General features: G+C 42.8%; 1 protein-coding gene across 1 annotated transcript in view; it reads right to left on the bottom strand.

The window, feature by feature from the left end:
- The window catches only part of TXLNB (taxilin beta), a 36,511-nt gene continuing 20,193 nt past the window's right edge, over positions 1-16,318 (bottom strand). The window contains exons 7-10 of the mRNA XM_065833298.2: positions 10,795-10,869; positions 5,151-5,243; positions 4,346-4,441; positions 1-3,216 (exon numbers count right to left, since the gene is read on the bottom strand). Coding sequence (XP_065689370.2) covers positions 2,401-3,216; positions 4,346-4,441; positions 5,151-5,243; positions 10,795-10,869 — 1,080 coding nt within the window. The 3' untranslated portion in view covers positions 1-2,400. The remainder of the gene's footprint in view (positions 3,217-4,345; positions 4,442-5,150; positions 5,244-10,794; positions 10,870-16,318) is intronic.

Here is a 16,318-nt window from a genome sequence, read left to right as displayed (position 1 = left end):
GGAAAAAGAACATTAATGGGTATATAAATTGCATTAATTCTAAGTCACCCTAATGACAAACAAAACTTGTACTCATAATGGAAACTATATTTCTACAGACTTAAGTCAACGGAAACTAAAAAAGAAGTCAATCAGGTGAGTATAACGTTTTATCTTACAATATAGATTTGTTATAGGTTAACATTTTCACAGGCACATAGCTGGCTTGGTTTTCAGAGATGGCCATTCACTTAGGGCTTTGAATCTGAATATTTGATGAGATTCATCGTGTCTAATTTAGACACCTAATAACAGACATTTTAAACTTAAACTTGTTTTCTTAGGCTGGCTCTAGAATCAGTGAAGAGAAATGGCATCTTCAGAGAGAAAGTAATTTATTCTCTCTTGGATGCCAGTCTTGTCCTCGAAATACGCCTATTCTTCTCTATTGCTTATAAAAGAAGCTTAAGGTAACTAAGACTTGAATTATCTGCTTTCAGGTGATTAAAGACATTAAGTAAATCCCGTCAGTCTTGGTACCTAACATAGAGCATCCAAATTTGGAAAGTGTAGCCATAATAGCTACTTGAAAGGCCATATCAAAACAACCTGTTGCAAATCATGCTCTGTATATTCCAGTGATTACCTCTAGAGAAGGCTGGACCAAACAGTGCAGACACAGACATACTTAACCACGGTGCGGACCATGTTGGCTGTAAGCAAAGATTCACACCCCACTCTTGGAGGGTGGCGTGCTGGAAGAACTCTGTGACTGCAGCCTCCCATGATCTGCCAAAGATGGCATCTCTTCTCTTGGTTCACCATTATTTCAACTCCGGCTTGACTGAGTCACTTTATCTTGGGGGCTTCTTGGGATTTGTCTATAAATGTAGGTTTCTTTGATTGTAACATTTCCCTTTCCAGCCTCTGGACATTGTATTTAATAGCCCTTTTCAAATTCTTGAACTGTTCAGGTCAGACTCCAAAAGGCCTGGACTTAATTTGGAGGAAGAGGATGAGACACAAGAAATGTGCCAACAGGATTTTTTAAACTTTCTTTTAAATAACCTTAGTCTCCTTGCTTGAGACCATACAGCTGTCTGGCTAGGTGCCCTCTCCCACTCCCTTCCTTCTTCATCTCTGTTCTTCGTGCCAGAATCAAGCAGTTTCTTTCATGGTGTCTACATTGTTGAGCAATGGTGTGTTGGCAGGCGGATGGGAAGAGCTGGTTAGACAAGAGAGGGGATGAGAATGTAGCCAGTCCCTGAAGGCGTCTGTGAGAGGGACTCCTGTTTTCCTGGTACCTATTTTCTTCTGGGCTATTTACTTGTGCTGCACTCCAGCGAATGGGGTAACAGGCGAGTGTGCTCACCCTTCTCCTGGGAGCATCAGCACCTGGGCCAGGAGGAAGCTGTGGTGAAGAGGTTTATGTGGCTGTGACTGGGAGAGGCAGCATCATCAAGAGGTGTGGTCTCAGGGGTATCTTCTGGAATACATCCTGGTACCTTCTAACATAGCTCTACCTTGCTTTTTGTTCCTGGTCTACAAGCTGGGATCTGCAACTGAATTTTGAACTTCTGACCTCATTTGTGAGCTGAAAACAGCCATGAGCCCCTGTTGGGCTCATGATCCCAAACAGTGTGACAAACTAGCAGGTTACTCTTGAATGCAGAAAGAGGGTTGTGACCCCTACCTTGGGAATAGCCATCAATTTGGAAATTGCTGTTGTTTTCAGCCATTTTATAAGCAATCTAGAAAAGATCTCCACTCCCCTGTAGTTCTGTTGAACACAGAACCTCTTTTAGAACACTAAGCAGAAAAGACTGATTCGAGGTAAGCCTAAGAGCTCGTGGGTGTTCAAGCCACAGTGCTGACTGGTAGTTTGCTCATACAAAAATCACTTTTTGTTATTGCACCTGTTTGGATATGGCTAACCACATTGACGGTTTCACTATTTTACTTTGTCACTGCAGATGACTTTCACCTCATTTATTAAAATCACTATGTGCCCAAGCAGGCCATCTTTTATGCAACATCACAGCAAATAGATACAATTAATTATGAGTCTTCAAATATATGTATGTGAATTGCAATGATTTTTGAAACATGAAACTTCAACACTTTAAAATTATTTTGCTGAATGAGATGACTCATTATGCCTGAGAAAAAAGATCCTGTAATTTCATTGTATTTTCCTGTCATTAAGAAAATACTATGCTTTGAGCAGATGAAGGACAGCAAAATTTGCAGACCCATTATTACTGGATAGTGGGAGCAAAGAGAAGTGCATTACATTTGCCTGCGGATATGTGAGTGTGTTTTAGCACCCACTTTTTGTTTCTTAAAAAAAAAAAGTATCAATTTAGAGGGTGAAGTAGGGCTGTGGTTTATAGAAGACAAGCCTGGATACACCAAGTGTCTTCAATCCACTGCTTCCATGTCTGTGTCCCCTATTTGCTGTGCCAGCTGACCCTGGACAGACTGCTCCACTGGGTCATCCACACATTCTGCAGCTTTTGGTGCACTTTGTGTGGGTACTGGCACATTCCCAGGAGGAGTGAGCAAGTTTTGTGTGGCTGTTGGCACGTCTTCAGGGGTTGCTGGCATGCTTTCAGTGGGGTTTGTCATATTCCCAGTGGGTACTGGCACACTCTGGGGAGGTATTGGGGCACTTTCTGTGGGTGTTGGCACCCTTTCTAGGAGCGGGGACATGCTTTTGGTGGGCTTTGGCACGTTCTCGGAGGGTGTTGTCATATTTTCAGTGGGCGCTGGTGTGCTCCTGGTGGGTGCTGGCATGAGTTCGATGGGCGCTGGTGTGCTCGTGCTGGGTGGCTCACAGCTATTCCCAGCCTCTGGCCTTGGGATCAGAGGAGAAGGGAGCTCTGGCTCCAGGAGAGCATTGCATGTTTGAGTGTCACAGGTCTCTGGGTTGCTGCTGTCAGTTGGGAGGGATTCCTTCACCTTGTGGGACACTCTGAAAGCTTCCGCCAGCTCCCTCAGCATCCTCTCATCAGCAGTGTGCAGCTCAACGCTCGCTTGCTCGGTGGAGCAAGGGCTCGTATCAGCCTCATCTTCTTCTTCTTCTAAGATGCCATTTCCATTCACCTCTTCAGGGAACTGTGCTTGTTTTATTTTTTTGTACAATTCATTCCTCTCTTCCTGCAGAGCCCGGCAAAGGTTCTCTAGCCTCTGGATTTTCAGCACAAAGCACTCATATTCCTTGGACCTCATGGCTTTCTGTGGTCAAAGACATCAGACAAAAGTGCAGACTGAGTTTGGGTGCATGAAATTCTTTGGTAGAACTGGCAATTAGGAACAATTTGATATCTAGGCAGCCCTCACAGGATTCTGCCAGGTAGCTGGCTTTCACCAATTGCTCTACAATAGCTCTGTTCTTTTGTACTGAAGCTTCAAAAGGAAATTCATCCCTGTTACTGTAGTGTATTAGCATTCTCCATACAGATTCAGATCAATTTCACTCAAAAATATTTGCTGCAGTACCTGTTGATGATATGTACAGATGGAAAAACATAGTGGATGTTCATACAGATAAGCATCTAAAAGACTACTGGGACTTCTGGTGGGTGTGAATTTCAGGGAAAACAAGCTGTATTATATTTTTTGTTTAGTTTGGTTCTAAGTTCTGTGAGAAAAGCCTGAGTTGGAACATTTTCTTGCCTCTGCACCCAATGAGGAATCAAGAAATACAGAAACCAATAGAAATAGCAATAGCACAGAGTTACAAAGCTAACTAGAAAGACCTGGTCCAAAGTCAGTAGAAGTTCGGGGTGAAACTTCAGGCAGCCTCTTATCTTACTTGAATGAGTTCCAACATGCTCATGAGTTTCCTCTGTAATGCCTTTGTGACTGCATATTTAAAATTATGGTGAGCTACCGTACTTTCTTTCAGCTCTTAAGAGTTTGCCCACACAGGAAGTTAATGAAAGGAGTGAATTTGAAGTTCATTAGCTAGAGCACATTAGTTCCCTGGGTGGATGCTCCATGCAGAAAGAAAGTAGCATGAACTAATGCCAATTTGCTTCAACATAAGAACATTAACAATCACACATTTTCAGAGCACTTAAAATTCACAGTTACATAATTCAGTTTCTCATGGACATAATGAATGTCTGCACAATCTGAAAGCCCCAGCACTTGGGATTTTTGGATTTTTGTCTTTTTTTTTTTTTTTTTTAAAGACATCTAATTATCAAGGTAGTTTGAAAAAAAAAAAAAAAAACCAAACACCCTTATATTCAAGAACAAATTTTTCATTGTCTTTTGGAAGTTTCAGGTCACCTCATGTGCTAGTTAAGGCTTTTACATGGGGGAAGAGGTGCATCCTGAGATGAAAAAGACCACTCACCTCTTCAATCATGTCCAATAATGCTCTATTACAGTTCTCAAACCTGGATTTCCATGTAGCCGTATCCTTTTCCAACTTCTTCATTTTCTTTGTCATCTATGGAAGCAGGAGGAAAAGCTGAATCACAACAGGAATTCCACTCTGCAGATTAAATTAGGGCAGCCCTTTTATTTAGGTCTTTGGCTGTACTCATAACACTGCTACTAGCAGCTGTAGTGGCTGTGCTAAGTAATAATTTATGTTAAGGGATACATTTAGTTTTAAGTAGCTGCCATATAAATTTTAGCCTTCAGTCTGTAGTCCTAAAGCAAGACCAATTGATTACATGTTTAAAAGTATGGCAAACTCCCAGAATACAAACTATGACAAAAACACAAGCCAAAGAAGAAGTGACATTATTCTGTTTGTCTCTTTAAAAAGATTGCAGTGCTGTATTGCTGGGAAGCTAAAGAAGGGCTTGTATCTCCTGAGCCAGCACTGTCAAGGAAGTTCCCTCTGGATTAAGCACCTCTATACCACCTCCAACATGCACCATTAGCTATATGGCACCACCTTTCCCTTTGGTTTTCTGATGGCTGAACTCTGTGTGGGTCATTAGAGGTTGCATGGATTAGAGCACCAGGATTTTGGGCCCTGGTGTCAGAGCAGAACATTGTTTATTATGACAGTGGGTGTTTTTGGTTTCCAATTCCTGTTCATTACAGGAAATAAGTATACCAGTTGCAAGGAAACAGTCACTTGGGCTTAATGGTGGGAAGGCATTGGTGGGCTTCAGCACAGAGTTCAGGTGAGAGCTGCTACTCACTTTCTCCATCTCCTGTTTGAATGTGGCAAACACTTCGTTGCTTTTGGTCAATGTTTTCTGAAATTCTTCAAACCTTTCAGAGTAGAGGGTGATCTGTATTTAAAACCAAAACAACACAGCAATTTCAGAGTCTCCAGAACAGTGAACTTCTACTTTGGTAGACGATAATAAAACAAGCATTATGTTTGGATGTGGAAATTAGCTCTGTTTGGAGACCACAAAGCACAGACATCAGGGAACTGAAACTCTCTGCATCTTTTTAAGGTTGCAAACTATTATGATTTCTCTGTTGCAGAAAGGTAAACTGAGGCAGAACAGAAAGACCCAGGCCAGTGATTTTAAAAAGACCTAGGAATTATAGGTGCCCTGTTCTCCTGAATGTTGCAGCTATGGTGTCTCCACATGGGGTACCCAGAAGCGAAAAAATTTCCTAGAAGTTGACACTTCTGAAAACATTTCCCTCGGTAACTGTGGAGACTTCAAAAGAGCAGCATTAAAGTCTGCAAAGTTTTCCAGTCCATGCCTTTTCTCACAAGCCCTGTACACTGCTTTTTTCCTAGGATGACCTAGAGAATGGAAAACGATAATGTGATCCCTGGGCCACCTCCATGGGCAGGGACTATCCTGAGCTGGTCCAACCACTGATGCTGTGCAGGACCAGGCAGAAGGATTAACTTAAGGTGAAGGTCAGAGTGGCCAGAGCTGTGCCTGAGCTCTAAGCCTTGCTTCGACACACAGACATCGCCAAACTCCAACTTTAAGCTGCGGGAGGAAGCTGTGGCAGGCTTTAGTGGAGGATTTCAGTACGGACCTGGCTGCCCAGCTGTTTACCTGTCTTCTTGACTACCAAACAAGCCAGGCTGGGAGCTGGGTGCTACCCTGACTATGCTGCTTCTGGTATCTGAGCAAGCCAGGGGAGAGGCATCCCCACTTCACGCTGCAGCCAGTTTCCCCTTTTCCATCTTCCCAATCCTCACTCAGGCTGTGGGCAGGAGCTTGCACCAGGCAGCACTTGATGTGCTTGATGGGGCTCCACGATTGAAGAGGAGTGTCACTGCTCCCGTCCCCTGTTATCTGGCACACGGGGTAACCCCACCAACCCAGTGACACCCACCTTTCGCTTCATGCCACCGTGATCCTGCACTGGGTTCCTTCCTTCAAGCTGCGTCCCTGCACCCTGGCTTGAGCGAGCTGAGAGGGCACCTTGTCAGCTCTGTTTTGTAGCCCGCGTGTGTGCTGCAGCTGCGGGCAAGGCCAGCAAATGCGAAGAAAATAATCCACTGCCAGCCTCCTCTGCCAGTTTCACTTCACTTCATAAAGCAGAGCAAAAAAAAATCTGTTGCAATGTGCCAGCATTTAAGACTATTAGGGCTACATATTCTGCTATTCGTTTACACGTGTTAGCCACGTGAAACTTCATCTCTGGCTGTATTTCATCAGTAATCCATATTTTTGTATCTAAAATCTGTGGATGTTTTTGAAAAAAAAAAAATCTAAAGATCTGAGGTTAGTTTTTCTGCAAGATTTTCTTGTTTTCTGCTGCCACTTTTTTTTTTTTTTCTTCTGGGCAGGAAAAGCACTTTCAAAGTTTGAAAATCACGCAGGATGCTATATAGATAAAGCAGGGTTATCTGCTCTTTGGAAAAGAAGATCAGCTCCAACTCATCCACTGGAGCCAGAGCACCCCCAGAAGCATTCAGGTGATCAGACATTTCATCTGTCTCATCTGACAGCTCTGTTAGAAGAAGGGTGATTGATGTGACACACCATGGCTGAGGTGTGGTGGGTGCAGAGCTCTGGGAGGTTCCAGAGCAGCCTGCAGCATTCAGGCATCTGGCTGGAGGCTGGTGCCCTTTCCGCACTGGCGGGGAGCTGACTAAATGATTAGCTAGGAGCTTTTATTCTGTGCAGTGTCAGCCAGCACACACCCTTCCCTGATACTACTCTTCTGTTTCTGAGCAAAAGAATATTTAGAAAATGTTTCTAGTAGTAAGGTGGGTTTAATTCTGATTTCGAAATCAGATATGGTTATATTATGTTTTGTGCTGATTCTGGCTGGTCGTTATGATGCCCCTTGTCATGGCCATAGCTGCAGTGTAGTGTGGATATGCCTGAACTGAGTTTAAACTAGGTAGTTAGGCTCTCGGTGGCTGTGAATACAGCACTGGCTGCAGCCCTTCCCCACTGAGCTGGATGCAAGCACAGGAGGTTAAACCCTGCAGAGCTCTGTGGTGCCAGTATTGGAACTACCTGACAGGATGCTGGCATGTGTGTGTTTACACTAGGCTGTAGCCAGAGCTGTGACCTATGCACAAGCAGAAACTCAGAGGTATTTGTTTTAAGCAGCCCGAGTGCCACAACATGAGTGGGACACTGACACCAAGTGAGACATTTGGAACAGACATCATGGCTTTAAGGAGAAATTCCTGAGCACCCCCGAGCCAGGTGAGGGAGCAGTGGTGGGAGCCAGCAAGTCAAGGTGAAATGAAAGATCATGTTTCATCGTACATGTAGGGCCCTGATTCTGGAAAAATAGTCAGGCGCTATCACAATCTGTTAGCTTCGGTATTAGGGTTATTAATGTGAGTAGGATGTGGGTTGAAGCTTTCAAAAGCTGTGTTTCAAACAATGTTATGGGTAATAACTGATCTTTTATTATTTTGAAGCTTTTAACTTCTCAAATCTGATAGTGTTAGAAGCTATATCAAGAAATTTATTTTGAAATTTAAATTTTAACAAATCTCCTAGCCCAGAGCTGTTGTCTTAAAAAAAGTCACCTCAATTCTATCTCCTCTCTTCCCTTTCAACTTTTGCCTATTGTTTAACTAGATCAAAAACCTTTCAGGTTTGAACAGGGCAAGCTCTGATCTCAGCTGGGGCCCTCAGCAGTACCATAGCACCACGAATAGCTTCTGCATTTTAAATTTGAATAATAAATGAATGTTTTCTTAGTGGCTGGGAACAGGCTGCGAGAGCTGTCTCTCACTAGGACCATGCATTCATACTCCTCAGTTAGGGAGATGAGGACCCCCTTGCTGCTGTCCACTGCCCATCTAGTGCCCTGACAGTGCAAGCAGGGAGACTGGAGGCAGTGCTGCTGCCCGGTGACAACTTGTGAGTGCCAGGCTTTGGGAAATTGGGATATCTCAGCATCACCATGCTGTGAGGGTGCTACCACAATGACATCCCTTTGGCCCTCTCATATTCCTCTCAGTTGCCATAGCCCAGTGGTTGCATTATGCCAGCTGCCAAAAATGGGAGGCCTTGACTGACTTTTATCTTCTTGTTTTGTCTCGAAGCACAGACCTAAAACAAGTCAACCTAAGAAATGTGCCTGGGGAGGGCGTGCAGTGTCCTGGGAAGCACCACCATGGTTTGGGTATATCTCCTCAGCTGCTGCCAGATCCCTGTCACCATTTGAAAGGCTGGATTTGGCTATCTCAGACACACTGTGCCACCCAGAGACAGTCTGGCATGAAGCTGATGTCCCCTGGTTCCTTCCAGCTCAAGGAAGCAATGGGTGTTCATCACCTCCTCTAAACTGGCATGGTAACTCACTCGCTGTAGCAGGCAGTGAGGACTATATTATGGCTTGTCCTTATCTCATTGACCAATGTCTTCTCATAATTTCCAGGCAGCTGTTCTTCTCTTAATATCTATTTGTTTTTTCATGCTGTTTGCACCAAGGAGCTCTTTATGCTCTTTCTGTTCTGCCCTTGCACAACACCTTGCATGATGGCATCTGGTCCATGAGGGAGGCCTTTCAGTGCTAACATACCGGAAATGATAATGATAATGATAATGATAATGATAATGATAATAATAATAATAATGTTACCATTCTCTGTAATTCCAAATGGAGGCTGCTGTGTGACAGGGCTCTCACATGAGCAGCACACCTAATGCATGTTTCATTTCAGCAAGCGAATCACTTAATTTTCATTTATGCAAGTCTGGAAAGGGCATATGTATTATCAATGCCTTTGCAGACTTGTTTGACTGGATTTTTCTAAAAACAATTTTACCATTTCAAATGTATGCTTAATATATTCTAACTTTTATCAATACCTCCAGTTTTATTAAACTGGCTACAGAGGTCTCCCTGCACACAAAATTCTTTCTGGTTGAACATAAAAGTTTAATTAAACCTGAGAAAATTGGGAGCAAGTTTGCAGTTGGGATGGTCTCAGCTGGGGGTCTTTGAGGTTTGATTGCAGAACCTGTCGAACTGGTATCAACAGCAGTTCATGGGATATTCTTTGGTGCATTACTGGCTTATCTTAGCCTTTGAAAAAAACACATAAAGGACCAAACCTCTCTTAGCATGTTTCCAGGTTATTGGTTTAACACTAACCTTTCTTTACTGTTCAACAGGTGAGAATTACACCATATACAAGAGCAGAGCTGGAACAACTTATCAGTATGCTTAACTGTGAGCAGGAGCTGAGAGAGGCTTCCTGATGGCAAAGGAGATGGGCAGCTGAAGGGGGGCTGAAGAACTGACACTAATCCTGCAAAGCTCTGCTGCAGGGAAACTCTCTCACAGAGAGGTAAAAAAAGATAAATCTACATGACTTTCTGTAAGTCTAGGAAAATCTACCAATGGTGTCTCTTTTTGAGATGGAAGTCCAGCATGTCAGCAGTGTTCTTACTAGTATTCAAGGCTCATGATTGCATTGCTCTCGAAGTGTAGTATAGACTACCTATTTCTTGTTTTTACTGCCTTCCACTCCAGCCTGATTCTTAGTGTAATTTTGGCAAGTAATTTTATTTTATTGAATGTTTAAAATTCCAACTAAACACTGAAATCCTAGAGGCCTCTTTGTACAAGCCCTTAGTAGGCAGAATTCCTGCTAAAGGTAATGAAAACTCTGCCTTCACGCCTCAGCCTAGAAAAGCATATCAGCACATCAGCTGCAGTTTGATAAACGTATTTCATGGTGTATTTGTATTCCCATGTTTTGTTGGATTAGAAACCTGCCTGAAGGGTAGTTATGGTGAATAATCAAGCCAAGGCACCCACATTGTCGTGCAGTTGGATATTGCAAACCCTCATAAATCATAGCATCATAGAATGGTTTGTGTTGGAAGGGACCTTTGAAGATCATTTAGTCCAACACGCCCACCTTGGGCCGGGACACCTTCCACTAGAGCAGGTTGCTCAAAGCCCCGTCCAACCTGGCCTTGAACACTTCCAGGGATGGGGCATTCACAGCTTCTCTGGGCAGCCTGTTCCAGTGCTTCACGACCCACATAATGAAGAATTTCTTCCTGATATCTAATTTAAATCTACCCTCCTTTAGTTTAAAACCGTTACCCCTTTTTCTATCACTACAAGCCCTGGTAAAAAGTCTCTCTCCATCTTTATTACAAGCCTCCTTTAAATACTGAAAGGTTGCAATAAGGTCTCCCCAGAGACTTCTGCAGACTAAACAACCCACATGTTACAGTATGATTTGCAGTATGGGCATTACCTTACAGTTGGCTTGAAAATAAACTGTTTCCTTTGCAATAATCTATGGGACATAGAATGAGGCTAGAAGGAATACACAGAAAGTAGTTTGGATACTTTACCTGGAACGTGCCTCATGGGTTAAAAACTGGGAAACAAAGGCACACCATGCAATCACCTCTCCTACGTCACCTGTGCCTGAAGGACAGTCTCTTGCTCCTTTAACATTTTGGCCTGGAGCTTCCATTCTGCAGCTTGGTTCAGGAGCTGTGTTTTGGGCAACAGAGAGAAAATTGTTAGGTCCATAGTTTATCAGCTGGAAATCCTCATCCTCCAGCTACCTGTGCTTCTGCCACTGCTACCTTGATAAGGAGCGATCTAACTTTCAGATGAATGTAGTTAGGGGAGTTAGGCAAAACAGAGTATTTACTGCTATCCAGAGATGCAGGGCTGTGCATTTGTTTTCCAAAAGCACATTTTAATAGGAGTTCAAAACCTACATGCAATACAGTGGCCTCTAAAAAGTGTGGTATTTAACCATATCTTCACTGGACTTCTAGAAAGCAGTTATGATACTTTCTGGCACTTTCATATCAGCACTGCTCTCCAGTAAATGGCAAACTCCCTTTTGCATCAATGATCGGGACTTAGCATATAGGTATGGTCACAGTCAGACATGCTGCAAAAAAATCTCTGAGCTTTCAGAAAGAGAATGCATAGTAAATGTCATACATTTACTGCTGCCTGCTATCTTTCAGCTCCATTTGTATTGACATGGCATCAGCACAGAACCCCAGCTCAGGGGGTTCTCACTTAGATCACAGAACCATATAATAGTTTCGGTTGGAAGGGACATTCAAAGGTCACCTAGTCCAACCCCCCACAATGAGCAGGGACATCTTCAACTAGATCAGGTTGCTCAGAGCCCCGTCCAGCCTGGCCTTGAATGTTTTCAGGGATGGAGCACCCACCACCTCTCTGGGCAATCTGTACCAGTTTTTTGCCACCCTCCTTGTAAAAAATTCCTGCCTCCTCCTTCAAGGAGGCAGCCCAGGAAGAGCCTGACTGTAGTTTCATGCCTGGCTGTTCCTGGGAAGATGGGATTCCCTACTTGAAGGTATTTGGCAACGTGATGTTCTGACGTGCAGGCTGCAGACAGGAGGGTTGATCGAGGCTGAATGAATTGTAGGAATGAGGTGTACAGAGGCTTTTCCAGGCTGCAGGTCTGAGTCAGCACTTCCACATAGCAATATTATAGCAATTGGTTTAATCTGAAAGCAGGAAACATTTAGTGAAGTGTTAAAGACATGTGCCTATCACTTACTGAACATTTATAAAGTGTTTTACTGGTTAGGCCAAATGTATTTTAGAAAAATAATACTGATGATAGCTTGAGAAATGAGATATAAATAAATTATTTTACCACAGGTTTTTTTCTGTTGGATTCAATTGTGCTGTTTAAAAATAGCTCAGTTGGGCCCTGAAAGTATATTGAAAAGTACTGTTTCAGTCAATAGATCCTACTCTCATGTTGGAAGCAAAACGTGAGTAGAACCACATGCAGAAAATGTATCTGCTCCTTAATAAAAACTTTTCTTCTAGACATTTTGTTGGAAATAACACATGGAAACTTGAATAACACCTGGCAGATAGCTGAAGGTGTACCCTATAAATGCTGACTGAACAGCATAATGAATTCCCTCCCTGTCTGTAGCTATTTGTGGCACAAAGACTGCCTGCATTAGACTTGTTGTCCATGTATATATATGTTAGCTCTAGAAAAATATTACTTCCATCAATTTGGCATTTTGATTTGGATTCACTGAATTTTTACCATCTACAGTTTCCTAGACAAAAATGTTTTACAGCTCAAGTGTGCATTTTATGAAGAAATGCCATGTTCTGTGGAATTTTTTTTTTTTTTAAATCCTTCCTCTTAACGTTTATTTTGAGAATTTAATTTGATATTTGGTTCAATGGAGAAAAGTCCAGTCCCTGAGTTTAGATATTGTTGACTAAATTTCAAATAAGTTGTGTCATAGGCAGTAAAAAGAGATGGCATGAGTAGGCCTGGGTTAAACGAGCCTCAGTTTGTGCATTTGTTTTGTTGGGAGTGGTATATTTAAACACACACTTTTTTTTTTAAGTTCGGTTGAAATCTGGAATTTTAAGTTTCACATTTCTTTGATATCTACTTGTTTGAGTTTTTTTGTTTGTTTTTGTTTGTTTGTTTTTCTGTTTGTTTTTAGGAATCATAGCATGTCTGATTTGAATGATTTCATGAAAAATGCTTTGAAAACCTTCGGAGTTACCAAGTCTCCAGGCCAGTCCTTACTTCCAAGAACTGGGTTTTTATCTGTATTGCCTAAATCTTAACTAGAGTTACCTTCATACTCACTGTCCCTGGGATAATGAAAAGGTCCCACCTCCCATGCCATGTCTTCTGTTGTAGCATGAGAGATGGACAGAGATGGCAAAGAAAAGTTGCTTCTTTTGCCTGTTAATGAAATCCTTCTCTCTTATTGACCCACATAGGTTCTTCAGCCAGTAAAAATCCAAGAGTTAATAAACTCTTCTGTAATGGAAGCAAACCACAGAGAGACTTGCTCAAATTTGCATGCGCTTTTATGCAGCCTGAGGTCATCTGCAAACACCAAGCTGGGAGAAAACAAATGAGGAGAACTGATACATTTATTAATAGACTATGAAGTGGTAACAAGGAAGCCGAATTATAAAGAAATAAATAAATATTGCATGTGCTGTTTATGAAGTAGCGCTTCAGTGAAGTGTGGTGATGTTACACTATATTATTAGAGCTATGATAGCTGCTGCAGGCTGAGGCAGTCACATCATGCTCAGGACGAAAAGAACCAGTGCCCAGGAACATACATTCCAATTTAATGACATCGGTCTAGGGACTGGCTTAGTGAAAATTAAGCTTTCTTTTTTGCTGCCAGACTCTGCAAAGTCCAATTATGTAGAAATCTGATCAATACCTTCCAGTCATACACTTGAAAGCCACAGAGGCTTTAAACTGCAATTAATTGCACATCAAAGTTTGTCTTACAAGTGCTAAAAATGTATGTTATAGGTAGGAAGTCCAAGTAGTACTGATGAGTTATGGGCTGATTGTAAAATTGCATCCTTAGGTTAAGGTGACCCTTTTGGAAGGCCACATGGCATGAACCATTGCTATTTATATAGGGAATTGCATTCTTTGTTGCATGTATAGAAGGAATGGTGCAAGCAGTGAGATGACCTGCCTGTTGAGATGTGATGTACAGAGGCTGCAGAAAGGGACACCTCTCCTTGTCTGAGGTAGAGAAGTTTTATATAGAGGCAAAGATTCCTACATGGAAGAGCTACCTAGGAAGACATCAAAGTAAGCGTTCAAGGAGTAATCAGATAGATAAAAGAATACAGAAGTTGTCATTTAAAGACATTTTCAACATCCTGCAGCAAAAGTCATGCACAGGGATGTAAAAAATGGTATGGAGAGAACTGGTACATAGTTCTGAAAGCCGTTCCCTCCAATGACAGAATGTTGAAATGCAGTAAGGCTCCGACTTTGCACATCACTGAGCTGGAGAGAGTTACAGCTAAATGAGAGGACTTAATCTAGAAGACCTTAATTTCATACATACATATATATACCTTACTCCCACAGACATCAGCACAATAGGGGGTGGGTGGGACTAAGAGCTCAGCAATAGGATTGAGGTGGGAGACAAGTGTGGGCCAGCTCTCTGGGTGCTGGGCTACCTGTGATGAATCATGACATGCTAATCGTGCCTTGACTCATTGCATGGCTTTTGGCCAGTCACTTAAGTGACTTCAGCTAAATCTACCTTGCTCTGAGGTGATGTTAGCCATACCTCAAAGACAGGGTTTTTAAGCATTAATTTGGACAGTGTGAAAAATTGTCTTTGTATGGGTGCATATCATTATACAACCACTGCTGAAAGGCTTTGTAGCTTGGTTTTGAACCTGTTATTTCACAGGTGCTAGTCATACATACAGCAAAACCACAAATAAAATCTCCCACTCCCAAATGTAGAGGGTAATGATTTTCACTGCTTTAGAAGAAAGGAAAATACCAAAACTGTGCATATCAGCTCTGGATAAAATGCACAAAAAATATTTGGCTAGAAATAGGGCCAGTCACAGGCAACAGGCAGCCCCCAAACTCATATTCTGTGAGGCACAGCAAGAAAGGTCATTGATACAAGTCTGTATATGTTCATTTTCCACAGAGCCAATGCCCTGTCTTTTACATCTCCTGTTTTTGTTTGTTTTTAATTATTTTTTATTTGTTTTGTTTATTTGCTTGTTTTCCCAGTATCTGAAATCTGGTACTCAGTAGCAAAACTCTCAGTGACAGCAGTAAAGTAAGCCCAAATCTGCTTTGTTATTGTAAGGCATTTCTTGGAAATATTTCTTGGGGTTTGAATCTGCCAAGAATCAGTGGTCATGAATGAAATTTTGGGGTTTGCCTTTACATATGGCTCACAGTGACAGGGAATAACTCAGTTGGACCACAAGCTGTCAGGCAGCAACCTGCAGATGTGCACATGGAGAAGCCGCAGCTCCTCTCCCCACTCAGTATTTATCTGGGTGTAAAGCTGAGCAGGAGTGGGTCTTCCAGACACAGGATCAGTGCTGAGAAGGGGGATAAACGCTCTCATGGGTAATATTTGGTAAGAAATGGCTGCTGTGTTTCCCTTGTGCTCTAGCCACGGGACTTAGAGCCTCACTTTTTCATCCATATTTTATGATACTTTGGCCATGCTTGTGCTAAAAATGGGGAGGTGATAAATATCTTATCTTTAGAGCACTCTCATGCTGCTCCTGAGTTAGGTGGAGGACTGGTGAAAACCGAAGCTTTCTCACAGCTGCTGAGAGCCTGTCGCTCCCCCTGGGTAGTCTCAGCTGCTGCCACCACTGAGAAGAGGGACTATGTGTCTGTGTTGAACTCGGACCCTTTGTAGGTGTGAGGATTACTGTGAAAATACCACACAGCCTGAGAAAATGAATTTTGATCTGACTGAGTTGCAAAATGTATGAGATCATGGAGGAATGCCCTCCTCCTGTCCCAGCTGTATCTGCAGGGGATACCCTGCCTAGAGATGCTCTTTGCTGTCCCCCTGCTAGAGGTGTTCCCTCCACCAGGCAGGGAGGAACTGCAGACAAGGCTGCTGAATGGACCCAGATCCTTTCTGCTTGAAAGAGATCGGTGTGGGGTGGGGAAACTCTGCAAAAGAGATGTGGAGGCTCCGTCACAGCAGCTCCTGTGCCCTCCTCTGCTGGCAAAACCAGACTCACAGGAGAAGGCCTGGGGAGGCTCTAAGCCTAGGGGGATAGCTGCCTTCAGCCATCTCACTTTAATCCCATGTTCTTCTTCTCCTCTCTGATTGTTTAAATGCACTCATTTATCATTAGGGGAGATGGAGTATAAAATATCAGAGCTGTTTCAAAACTAATGGCATCACCTGACCAAATGTCACGATCCATCAACTGTGTAGTAACAGTGAGTTAGCTAGAGCAGTCTCTGCTCTAACCTACTGCTCTGCAGTTTGCTTCAAAACTGCAAATGCCGATGAAAGCAGCAGCCTTTCAGAGGCTGTTCCTTTACATCTAGCAGTGACAGTAGCAATAAAAAGGTCTCTGCTACTGCATCCCAGCTGTGACCCGAAGAACCAACATATCAGTGAAATAG

Source organism: Patagioenas fasciata, chromosome 3, assembly GCF_037038585.1.
Source record: "Patagioenas fasciata isolate bPatFas1 chromosome 3, bPatFas1.hap1, whole genome shotgun sequence".
In the NCBI taxonomy this organism is placed as follows: Eukaryota; Metazoa; Chordata; class Aves; order Columbiformes; family Columbidae; genus Patagioenas; species Patagioenas fasciata.
Note: the sequence above shows the minus strand (reverse complement) of the source record. Positions and strands in the feature narration are given on the sequence as shown.